This window comes from Chiloscyllium plagiosum, chromosome 14, assembly GCF_004010195.1.
Source record: "Chiloscyllium plagiosum isolate BGI_BamShark_2017 chromosome 14, ASM401019v2, whole genome shotgun sequence".
Classification (NCBI taxonomy): Eukaryota; Metazoa; Chordata; class Chondrichthyes; order Orectolobiformes; family Hemiscylliidae; genus Chiloscyllium; species Chiloscyllium plagiosum.
The window spans coordinates 6,316,593-6,329,514 of NC_057723.1; the positions used below are offsets into that span (position 1 = coordinate 6,316,593).

The 12,922-nt window shown below is 44.5% G+C and overlaps 1 protein-coding gene across 3 annotated transcripts in view; it reads left to right on the forward strand.

Moving 5' to 3' along the window:
* Positions 1 to 12,922, forward strand: part of apbb3 (amyloid beta (A4) precursor protein-binding, family B, member 3) — a 49,620-nt gene that overhangs the window by 31,724 nt on the left and 4,974 nt on the right. For all 3 annotated transcript variants that reach the window (XM_043703089.1, XM_043703088.1, XM_043703090.1), the window contains 3 exons: positions 6,278 to 6,392; positions 7,455 to 7,542; positions 11,579 to 11,662. In XM_043703089.1, the coding sequence (XP_043559024.1) occupies positions 6,278 to 6,392; positions 7,455 to 7,542; positions 11,579 to 11,662 (287 nt within the window). The remainder of the gene's footprint in view (positions 1 to 6,277; positions 6,393 to 7,454; positions 7,543 to 11,578; positions 11,663 to 12,922) is intronic.

Genomic DNA, 12,922 nt, shown 5'->3' on the forward strand with positions numbered 1-12,922 from the left:
ATCGCCTGAGGCAGGAATTGAACCCGGGTTTCTGGCGCTGTGAGGCAGCAGTGCTAACCACTGTGCCACCGTGCCGCCCAAAGACTTGAAAGGCTGAATGGCCTCCTCCTGCTCCTATGTCTTATTGATACTTCTTGACAAGTTGGAATTTGTTGACAATGTGGCGGATAGGCTTTGGGGAACAGTTAGGAGTCAACACAATGCTGCAGGTCTGGAGTCACATGTAGGCCAGACTGAATAAGGATGGCAGATTTCCTTCCCTGAGGGACATTAGTGAACTAGATGGCATTTTATAACAATCAACAATGGCCTAATGGTCACCATTACTGAGACTAGCTTCCAATTCCAGATTTATTAATTAAAGATGTTTAAATGCCACTGGATACCATGATGGGAATTGAACCCATCTCTCCAGATAATGGCCTGGAACTCTGGATTACTCTTACAATGACATTGTTGTCTTCACCAGTCTAAAATAAAAAATAAGGTGTTTAAGCAATGAAGGAATTGCACAATTATGAACATTTCAGTACATAAATAATTACAATTGTAAATTAAAAGGCTTTGTAATTACAGAATAAAAATGAATAGAGTACTGCATTGTATTTTGTACTAAACTTCAGAGATCATTTGATATCAGTTTGAGTTTATTCAATTCATGATAACTTACTGGGCCTCTTCTGCACTGTATGGCTCTTAATATTGGAAGTAGAGGATTGGGCCATCTTGTGATCTATTCAATATTCTTATTACTGGAGGGCTGGCCTTTCTCCTCAATTCCACCATGCATTTGTCAGTGTGTGGTTGTGGTGAGAGGTAGTGGTAATGGAGTTAGGGATTCATGAGCTCGCTAGCACAGTCCAGGCAAGACTCTTCCTGCTTTTTGGTCAGAGGAATTGTTTGGTTGAGTCAGTACCTTTGGTACATGTTACATAAGATTAGGAGCAGTGCTTGATTCTAAATACTTTTGAGCTTTTTCCGTGACCTTCAGTAAGTCTTGCATTTCAAACTGGCACTATGTTTTCACAGCGATATAACTAATGAACATAGTGAATCAGTCAGCTTGAGAAAACAAAACATTTTTAAAAAAATTATGAGACATGGACATTGCTGGCTGGGCCCAGCACTTATTGCCTGACCCAAATTGCCCCTTGAGAAGTTGGTGGTGAGCTGCCTTCTTAAACCACTGCATTCATTTTATAGAATCCCTACAGTGTGGTAAAAGCCTTTCGGTCCAACAAATCCACATCAATCCTCCCAAGAGTAACCCATGCAGACTCATTCCCCTTAACCTATATTTACCCTTGACTAATGTATCTAACCTACACATCCCTGAACACTATGGGCAATTCACCTAACCTGCACATCTTTGGATTGTGAGAGAAAACCAGAGCACCCGGAGGAAACCCACGCAGGCACGGGGCGAATGTGCAAACTCAGTGGCCCAAGACAGTCGCCCAAGGCTGAAATTGAACTTGGATCCCTGGCACTATAAGGCAGCAGTGCTAACCACTGAGCCACCATGCCGCCCTCTCCCCCCCCCCCCCGTCATGTGCTGTAGGTTGACCCACAATTCCTGTAGATAGGGAATTCCAGGATTGTGACCCAGTAACAGTGAAGGAACAGTGATATATTTCCAAATCAGGACGGTGAGTGGCTTGGAGGGGAACTTGCAGGGGGTGGTGTTCCCATGTATCTGCTGCCCTTGTCCTTACAGAGGGAAGTGGTTGTGGGTTTGGAAACTGCTGAATTTCTACAGTGCCTCTCATTGATGGTACACACTGCTGCGACTGAGCATCAGTGGTGGAGGGAGTGTACATGGACGCGGTGTCATCCAAACCCGGCTACTTTACTTCTTTTTAAGTGTTTGATGTAATTGGTGATAACATATGAGGTCTCTTTGAATGTAGATTCCTAATAACCTATGACATGCTCATTAAGCAATGTAAACACAGTCTAATTTGATGACAGGGCGATCAGTTAATTGTACATGAAACACAATTCCGTCACATTCAATGTGAATAGGGATTCACCTATTCATTAACCACCGTGACTGCCCCTGTCATGTGAGGTGATGTATCAGTTTGATTACGATGCTGCAGAAAGTTCAAGTCATTCATATAGTTACAGTAACACATTGACACAGCAATATTGGTGCAGACATTGTTTAGGATGGTGAAAAGTATAACAGGACCTATTTAATTCCTTCATTCCTGATGAAAGGCTTTTGTCTGAAACGTCAATTTCCCTGGTCCTCGGATGCTGCCTGACCTGCTGTGCTTTTCCAGTACCACTCTAATCTTGACTCTGACCTCCACCATCTGCAGTCCTCATTTTTGTCTAATTCCTATGGAACCCCAACGCAGTGTTATTCAACAGGAAGTACTCAATTTATATACAACATATTGTAGTCCTCCCTTAAGAATGTCTGCACACCTAATGGGCAGGATCACTCCTAATTGAAGGAGGTTGATGAATGCAGTGTAATGAGCTACATGGTCAAATGCATTGCTAAAATCATTTACACAAATGTTGATGTTGATGCTTTCGTTATATGAACATACCATCTGACAGCGATTAAATTATATTACACCTAAATGGCCTTCATTCCAAATCAGAGAAATAATGTTGCTGTCATCTGAATCAACTCACTATACATCGACCAAGAGCTTAATAATCTCCAAAGATCTCCCTCAAGCAATTTTGATTACATAAATTTAAAAAAACAATTTGGACTAAATTTGACAAGAACTCGAAGAATTATAAATGTAACTGTTCAGAATATTGTTCCTACACTGCGAAGAGGTGAGTGGAGATTTATATGAGGAACATGGATTTACAGACATGCAGAAATAGATCAATGAGGGGACAGACAGAGGCAGTGAGAGGGACAGACAGAGGCAGTGAGAGGGACAGACAGAGGTAGTGAGAGGGACAGACAGGCTGAGGCAAGTCAGTAGATAGACACATGTTTGAAAGGAGATGCAGATGCAGTGGGCCAGGATGGGACTAGAACAATGTTCTAACTCCTGTTCTCTTCCTGTGACCCTCTCATGACCCTCTGAGTTGAGGAGTCCTCAGCCTTCCAAGAGGAACAGTATAACACCCCAATTCTACCCCAGTCTCTCACCATTTTTACCATTTACTGGTTGCCCCAGACTGGAAAACAAACCTGTCAAAAGGTTCTCCGGAAAATCATGGATATAATTGAGAGGAACCTGGGTCTATTTGACTCCACTGATTTATCCTTGAGGATTTGTACATTGCTGTTCTTTAAGTGTCAAAATCTTAATAAAACCCCACATTTTTTGATCATTCTTAGTTACCCCAGAAGGGGATGGTAGGCTTTCTCCCTGAATAGCTTCAGAACTTGTGATGCTCTATAGGATGGTACAGTGGCTCAGTGGTCAGCACTGCTGGCTCACAGCACCAGGGACCCAGATTCAATTCCACCCTCAGCTGACTGACTGTGTCATTACTCAGGGTGCTCCAGTTTCCTCCCACAGTCCACAGATGTGCAGGTTAGGTGGTTTATCCATGCTAAATTGCCCTGCAGTGTCCAGTTATGTGCAGGCTAAGTGGATTAGTTATGGATTGGGTCTAACCGAGATGCTATTCAGAAGGTTGGTGTGGATCTGATGGGCTGAATGGCCTGCTCCCACACTGTCGGGATTGTATGATTCTATCTATGAAGGGATAAGCAATAAAGGACAAGGGCAGTAGATAAAGGGGAAAACCACCATCTCCAGGTACCCCTCCACACCACTGACTTGGAAATATATCGCCGTTCCTTCACTGTTGCTGGGTCAAAATCCTGGAATTTCCTCCCTCAGGGCATTGTGGGTCAACCTGCAGCAGGTACTCTGCAACATTTCAAGAAGGTAGCTCACCCCACCTTCTCAAGGGGCAACTAGGGATGGGCAATAAATGCTGGGCCCAGCCAGTGACACCATATCCCACAAATGAATAAATAAAAATAAAATGCTAGTTAACAAGGTGTTTGGTGTTTTAGCTTTGATTAACAAGGGGATTGAGTTTAAGAGCCACAAGGTTATGCTGCAGTTCTATAAAACCCTGGTTAGACCACAACTGGAATATTGTATCCTCATTATAGGAAGGATGTAGATGCTTTGGAGAGGGTTCAGAGGAGATTTACCAGGATGCTGCCTGGATTGTTTATGAACAGAGGTTGAGTGAGCTCAGGCTTTTCACGCTGGAGAGAAGAAGGAAGAGAGGTGACTTGATAGAGGTGTACAAGGTAATGAGAGGCATAGATAGAGTAGATAGCCAGAGACTTTTCCCCAGGGCAGAAATAGCTGTCACAAAGGATCATAATTTTAAGATGATTGGAGGAAGGTAAAGGGGAGATGTCAGAGGTAGGTTCTTTACACAGAGAGTGGTGGGTGTGTGGAATACACTTCCACCGGTGGTAGTGGAGTCAGAGACATTAGGGACGTTTAAGTGACTGCTGGACAAGCACATGGACAGCAGTAAATTGAGGGATGTGTAGGTTAGGTTGATCTTAGATTAAGATAAATGCTCGGCACAATTTTGTGGGCTGAAGGGCCTGTACTGTGCTGTACTGTCCTGTGTTCTACGTAAATCTCGAAAGTCTTTTGCTGCCTATTGTGATATTTGGATATTGGTCTGTTATACACAGTGTGTGTTGGCAGATTATAGACAGACTATGGGATCTATGGGTTTTTATTCCTGATGAAGGGCTTTTGCCCGAAACGTCGATTTCGAAGCTCCTTGGATGCTGCCTGAACTGCTGTGCTCTTCCAGAACCACTGATCCAGAATCTGGTTTCCAGCATCTGCAGTCATTGTTTTTACCTTATAGACAGACTATGGGCAGTTTATAGAACAGAAATTCACCCAAAGATCGGCACCGATCAACCTCCTGTAAGCTGTCCATTAAGCTCAAGCTTTTGCTCAAACATTTTCCACATGGCTTGGGATCAAATTTAATTTGGTCACTGCACCTTGATACATTAAAGATGCTGCCTCAAAGCAAGTCGTTGTCGTCTAGGTTAACGATAATGAAGCAGACACACTGTAGATAGCAAGATGATTCACTATAATGTATTTTTCAAAGATATGGGATGTATCTTCTCAGTGTGGGGTCACTGTAGGGTGTAGATAATAGGGACTGCAAATGCTGGAAATCAGAGTTGATAATACCTGCCCTTCCCGCATCCAACTATCACCATCCTGCCTACCTTTACCCCAGCATCACCCCCTCCCTCTATTTATTTCTGAGCTCCCTTCCCCCTACCAAGTCCTAATGAAGGGTTCTGACCCTCTGGTGCTGTCTGACTCACTGTGGGATGTATCTGCTCAGGGTGGGATAGTGTGGGATGTATCTATTCAAGGTGGGATACTGTGGGATGTATCTACTCAGGGTGGGATAGTGAGGGATGTATCTGCTCAGGATGGGGTCACTGTGGGATGTATCTGCTCAGGGTGGGATAGTGTGGGATGTATCTGCTCAGGATGGGGTCACCGTGGGATGTATCTGCTCAGGGTGGGGTTACAGTGGGATGTATCTGCACAGTGTGGGGTTACAGTGGGATGTATCTGCTCAGGGTGGGTTACAGTGGAATGTATCTGCTTAGTGTGGGGTTACAGTGGGATCTATCTCCTTAGTGTGGGGTTATAGTGGGATGCATCTGCTCAGTTTGGGGTCACTGTGGGATGTATCTGCTCAGTTTGGGGTCACTGTGGGATGTATCTGCTCAGGGTAGGATAGTGTGGGATGTATTTGCTCAGTGTGGGGTTACAGTGGGATTTATCTGCTCAGTGTGGGGTTATAGCGGGATGTATCTGCTCAGGGTGGGGTCACTGTGGGATGTATCTGCTCAGGGTGGGATACTGTGGGATGTATCTGCTCAGTTTGGGGTCACTGTGGGATGTGTCTGCTCAGTGTGGGGTTATAACAGGATGTATCTGCTCAGTTTGGGGTCACTGTGGGATGTATCTGCTCAGTGTGGGGTTATAGTGGGATGTTTCTGCTCAGTGTGGGGTTATAGTGGGATGTTTCTGCTCAGTTTGGGGTCACTGTGGGATGTGTCTGCTCAGTGTGGGGTTATAACAGGATGTATCTGCTCAGTTTGGGGTCACTGTGGGATGTATCTGCTCAGTTTGGGGTCACTGTGGGATGTATCTGCTCAGGGTGGGGTTAACGTGGGATGTTTCTGCTCAGTGTGGGGTTATAGTGGGATGTTTCTGCTCAGTGTGTTCACTGTTGAATCTATCTCTTTCCCCCTGTCGAGTAGAGACTTTGCCTATGTTGCCAGTGACAAGGATACGTGTATGTTGAAGTGCCACGTTTTTCATTGCAACACTCCTGCCAAAGCCATCGCCACTGCCCTTCATCAGATGTGCTCCCAGGCAAGTCCTCTTCAATCCTTCACCAACTAACCTACAGCTGGGCTGGGTTGTGTTTATCTTGCCTTATGGACCCTTCTAACTACCTTGTATTATGGGGGTGTGAAGATCCCATTATGTGCATGCCTTCTGGCACAGTGGTTGTGCCCCTGCCTCTGAGCCAGGATGCCCAGGTTCAAGTCCTACCTACTCTCCAGGTGTGGCTATATCTCTCTGAACAGGTGGATTAGACAGTATTTATCCTGTGAGGTGATACATGATCCATGCTTGTGCAGCATTGGATCAGTGAGTAACCTCATGAAACCAAACGGGTTGTTGTGATGCAGTGGCAGTGTCCCTATCTCTGAGACAGGTGGCCTGGTTCAAGTCCCACCTGCTCCAGAGGTGTGCCTGTCATAAGGCTGTATGATATAGGAGTAGAATGAGGCCATTTGGCCCATCGGATCTACTCTACCACTTGATCACAGCTGATGTTTCTCAATGCCCTTGTCCTGCCTTCTCCCTATAATCCTTGGTCCCCTTACTGATCAAGAACCGACCTATTCCGTTCTTAAAGATCCTCAATGACTTGGCCTCCACAGATTCCCCACCGTCTGGCTGAAGGAATTCCTCCTCATCTCAGTTCTAAAGGGTCGTCCCTTCACTCTGAGACTGTGCCCTTGTCTCTCCTACTTTTGGAAACATCTTTTCCATGTCCACTCTATCCAGGCCTCTCAGTATTCTGTAGATTTCAATCAGACCTCCCTTATTCTTCGAAACTCCACTGAGTACAAACCCCGCGTCTTACCAGTTTAACTGATCTGTGCACATATACACCCAGCTCCCTCTGGTACTGCCCACATTTAGAATTGTGTTGCCGATTTCACATTGTTTTTCAATATTCTTCCAACCAAAACGCATCACCTAACACTCTTTGTTTTGAACGTCATCTGCCACCTATCCACTCACTTCATCAATTTGGCAATGTCCTGTTGGAGTTCCATACTCCCACCTGTTCAATCCAGATTACAAACTCAGTTGTCTAATGTTGTACTGGTATCTTAAGTCTTCTCCAACTCATTGCAGATCATGGCAGAGCGAGCAATTAACAGTGGTTCATCGAACGTTCCGGGAATGGAGGACAGCATCTCCCCAGTGGACCTGCCTCTACAAGGTACCTTTTAATCTGAATGTTCATTTCCCTTATTGAGGTAGGCAGCTTCACAAGGGAGGAGAAAGCTTATGCCTGAAACGTTGAGTCTCCTGCTCCTCGGATGTTGCCTGACCAGCTGTGCTTTTCGACAGCCTCACAAGTGGGTTGCGTATCATTGAGCTGTCAACAATAAAGAGCTGAAAATGTGTTCCTGGAAAAGCGCAGCAGGTCAGGCAGCATCCAGGGAACAGGAGAATCGACGTTTCGGGCATAAGCCCTCCTTCACTTTCTCCTGTCAACAATAAAGCAAACCCCAGAATTGAAAACAACAAATACCGGAGATCACAGTGAGTCAGGCAGCATCCGTGGAGGGACAGCAAGCTAACGTTTTGAGTCTAGATGACTCTTCGTTTAGACTCAAAACATTAGCTCTCCGCTCTCCATGGATGCTGTTTGACTCACTGTGACCTCCAACATTTTCTGTTTTCAGTACAGATTCCAGCGTCTTGCAGTATTTTGCTCCTAAAGCCCAGAATTGCCAAGTACCTCTCTGTCTTTTGACTTGAGGATGGACTGATAGTAACATGGCCAGCTCACAGCCTGAGACATCTAATGTCCTTGTCTATTGTTTCTCACTAGGTCTGTTTCAGGGAATGTTATGAATTAGCTACCTTTATTATCAGGTACCAAGAGACTGACGAAGTTGTACAGGACATTGTGAGGCCTTTTCTGGAATACAGTGTCCAGTTCTGGTCACTCAGTCATAGGAAGGATATTATTAAGCTGGTGAGGGTTCAGAAGAGATTTACCAGGATGTTGCCGGATGTGGAAGGTTTGAGTTATAAAGAAAGGCTGGATAGGCTGCGACTTTTCTCACTGGAGTGTAGGAGGTTGGGAGGCAACCTGATAGAAGTTCATAAAATAATGAGAGGTACAGATAGAGTTAATGATACTTGCCTTTTTTCTCGGATGGGGAATTTCAAAACAAGGTGGGAACATTTTTAAGGTGAGAGGAGAGAGATTTAGACATGAGGGGCAAATATTTTACACAGAGGGTGGCTCACGTGTGGAATGAACTTCCTGTTGATGTGGTGGATGTGGGAACAATTACAATATTTAAAAGGGATTTCGATAAGGACATGAATAAGAAAGGTTTGGATGGAGATGGGCCAGGAGCAGGCAGGTAGCACTAGTTTAGATTGGGATTATGTTCGGCATGGACTTGTTGGACTGCAGGGTCTGTTTCCGTGCTGTGTGACTTTGTGACTCTACATAATCTTAATTTTTAAGCAGGATTTGCATAAAAGTGAATAAGGAACAAAAGTGAGCCACTCAGCCCTTTGAGCCAGTTCCACCGTTCAGTCAGATCATGGTTGATCTAACTGTAACCTCGAGTCTACATTCCTGTGTACCCCAATAATCTTTTATCCCCTTCAAAGATCGTTCACGAGGCTTAAGACTAAAGGTGTGGTCCCTGAGTTCCAAGAAACAGACTTTGGAGAATGTCCAGGCTTGCTGGCAGGAAATGATGGCATTTCCATCAATGGTAATGATTCAAATTGGGCAGCCAAAAATTATGAAGACCACCAAGATCCCTCTTCTCCCTAATATTCTTCCTGATAACCTCTGCTTTGTTCTAACTCTTGATCACAAGTGAAAAATAGCACCCTGTATAAGACTAGGCAAATACCAGAGTCAAACATAACAGTAAGAGTTGATCTGGTTTCAGCTGCAGAAGATGATGAGCTGTCATCGTCCACAGTCACGATTGTCTTTGCTCAGTGGTTAGCACAGCTGCCTCACAGCGCCAGGGACCCGAGTTCAATTACAGCCTTGGGAGTCTGTCTATGTGGAGTTTGCACGTTCTTCCCGTGTCTGTGTGGGTTTCCTCTCACAGTCCAAAGATGTGCAGGTTGGGTGAATTGGCCATGCTAAATGGCCCATAGTGTTCAGGGATATGTGGGTTGGGTGGATTGATCAGGGGGATATGTAGAGGAATAGGGAAAGGGTTTGGGTGGGATACCCTTCAGAGAGTCAGTGTGGACTTGTTGGGCCAATGGGCCTGTTTCCACACTGTAGGGATTCTATTCTATCTGCAAGTTTAGAAATAAACAAAAATTACAACACAGGAGCAGCAATCCATAGCCCAGTAAGTTCAAATTGGTTTTCACTCTCCATGGCAGCAAATTTAATCTCATTTACCCTCCGTTTTCCAGTTTCACACTAACCCCTTTCTCTTCATCCTCGTTTCCAATCTCATCCTGAATGTTGACTCAATTTCTGCCTGAACGACTTACCCGGGAAATAAATCCAGAGCCTCCCAACTCTCACTGTGGGGAAATTTTAACACTCACCGTTTTCTAAACCCCCTGTGTTTAATCTTGTGTCTGTGGTCCCGTAGTTCATACCCTTTAGTGACCGGAAATTGTCTGCTTCCGTTCTGTGTGGTTCTATCGGTAAAAGTCCCCATTGAGAGCCTTTGGGTTGTAAGAATGTTATATGTGGAAGAATGTAAATGAGGTGTGACAATGTGAAATTGGGGTCCAAGTGAAGTTAAATAAGACACTAGATTCAGGCTGTGTTCACACTGTAACTGCATAACTGTCATGGGAATACATGATAGAACCTTCAAATAATACAGGAGGCCATTGAGCCCATCATGTCCTATATTGGCTCTTGGAAACAGCTATCCCTTTTCTCACCGTTAGAACAACGCAAATTAAGGGAAGATGTGATTGGAAGTGATGATAGGATGGGACAAGGTTCACAGGAGCCGACAGCAGTCAGTCGCTCAGGAGTCCAGGCAAGGGGTCATGGATAAAGAGATATAGGACAGAGGGTGGGAGACACAAGTGGAGATATTAGAACCAATGTCCAACACTTGTTGAAAGGAGTAGACTTGAAGGAGTAAAGAATGAGTGTGGTCAGAAATTTGAGAAGTCAGCATCTTTTCCCCAGGGCAGGGGAGTCCAACACTTAGAGGGCATAGGTTTAAGGTGAGGGAGGAAGATATAAAAGGGATTTGAGGGGCAACTTTTTCAGACAGTGGGCGGGGCGTGTATGGAATGAGGAGATGGCGGAGGCTGGTACAAAGACAACATTTAAAAGGCATCTGGATGAGTATATGAATAGGAAGGGTTTAGAGGGATATGGGCCTAGATTAGGTTGGGATATGTGGTGGGCATGGACGCATTGAACCAAAAGGTCTGTTTCCATGCTGTACATCTCCATGATTCTGTAGTTTCAGAGAGAATTCCAGAACCTAGCATCCAGGCAGCTGGAAGCATGACCAATGATGGTAGAGCAATGGAAACTGGGAATTCTCTACCTGGGAGCCAACTTCCAGGCTATTGATGCAGCTAAATGCCCACAGTGATCAAATCCAGCATGGGACACACTGGCTCCTACACTGCTGCTGGTGGAGAGAGGAAGGCAAGTGGTGCAGAAGAACAATAGGAATATGAGGAGGCATAAATAATGATGGTGAGAGAATTAGAGAATATGTAAATTGAACATTTCCTCAGGAGAATTAATTGGGAAACCGGACATGATAGGATGGAAAGTAAATAAAGAAAGAGTTACATTTGTGTAGTGCCTTTCCCAGAAATTGGGATTCTCTCCAGCCAGTGAAGAAATAACTTTAGATATATTGTCACTGTTGTTGAGTTGGAAGTGCAGCAGTAAATTACAAACTATCACGAGCTGAAGTGTGAAAATGATCAAGTAATCTGTTTATTGTGGTTGGGGGATAAATATTCACCAGGATGCTGGGTATAACTCTCCTGGTCTTCTTTGAGATGTTACCGAGGGGTAGTTCACATCTATCTGAGGTGATCCTTGTGTATCTGGAAGGCTGGGGCTCTGCAATGGAGCATTAACCTTTACTATCACGCTCAAGTTCCGAATCTCTGACTCACAACAAGAGAAGCTATGGCTGATGTACGAGTGTCGAGTGTAGGGGCTGTGGGATGAGACTGAGTGGATGGGTACACTTTGTGATAGTGTGATGACACAAAGCTGTAGACTCTGTGACCAGCTGCTTACCTTTCTTTTCCAGTTGACCTCCTGGAGACGGTGAGACAATCCGTGCAGAGGTTTAATGTCCAATACATTGGCTGCCTCCCTGTGACCAACTCAATGGGTGAGTCAATCTCTTGGTGAAGACCAGCCCCAAACTGCAATTATAAAATCTACAATAGATTGGGAGTCATTCATGACATGATGAGAAATTGAGATCTTTGGGATGTGTCTTACTATGGCATCAATTCCAGACCAGACAGACTTGTACTTTTATACAGTTACATGACATGATAACACAGAATCATAGAATCCTACAGTGCAGAAAGAGGCTATTCGGCTCATTGAGTCCACACTGATCCTCTGAAGAGCATCCCACACAAACCCAGCCATCACCCTAACCCCATAACCCTGTATTTATCATGACCAATCCATCCAACCTGCACATCTTTACCATGTGATGTTCCATTATAAAATTACCAGTCTGGCCTTCAGTCATCCCTTATTATTGTTACATGTACCTCAGTACAGTGAAAAGTTTTGAGTGCATTAAGGCAGACCATACCATACAAAGCGCATCTGGGTGATAGAGCAGAACAAATGTAAGTCGGAGATATTGCAACCCTTTTCTGAGGAAGGGTCACCAGACCCGAAACGTTGACTCTGATTTCTCTGCACAGATGCTGCCAAACCTGCTGAGCTTTTCCAGTAACTTCTGCTTTTGTTTCTGTACCTATTCGAGTTGAGTTCATTCTTTGGTGTCATTCCCAATCCTAGTATATTGTCGAGGAAACTGCTTTGTCTGAGACTCTGAATCGTTTCAAGAAGCTTTTTGTCGTGACTTCACAGAGAGGCTGCCTCACAGCACTCTCTCTCTCTCGAGCTGAACCGTCAGTCTATACCTATGCAATGATACAAACAGCCTTGCTTACATTTCACACTTCACAATATTCAAGATAAAGATAAGCAGAGTGCAGCTACCGTCTTGTTGGTCAAGGTCAGCGATGCTAATGAACTCAAGAAAACCCCCCACTAACGAGCCTATGATACAGTCCCTCTATTTCATCAAATTATAATTGCACAACCTCAGTCCTTATCTCCAGCAATATTTTTCCACTAGAGAGGCTTAAGGCCAAGATACTTTTTACCTTGGTCAAGTATCCCATCATGCAGCAGTTTGCCAAGTTCTTACTACTTCCACATATATAGTTGATTATGGAAATACACTGACGTTCTGATCATTTGTTGAGAACTCAGATATATTGTTGTTACCAGGTCATTAATACTTCTGACAATTGTGATGCAAACCCCCTTTAGCACCTGAATTGTGGGGAGAAATCTTGTGAGATACAACACTAGTGAATTCTGGACCATCTTCTTCATG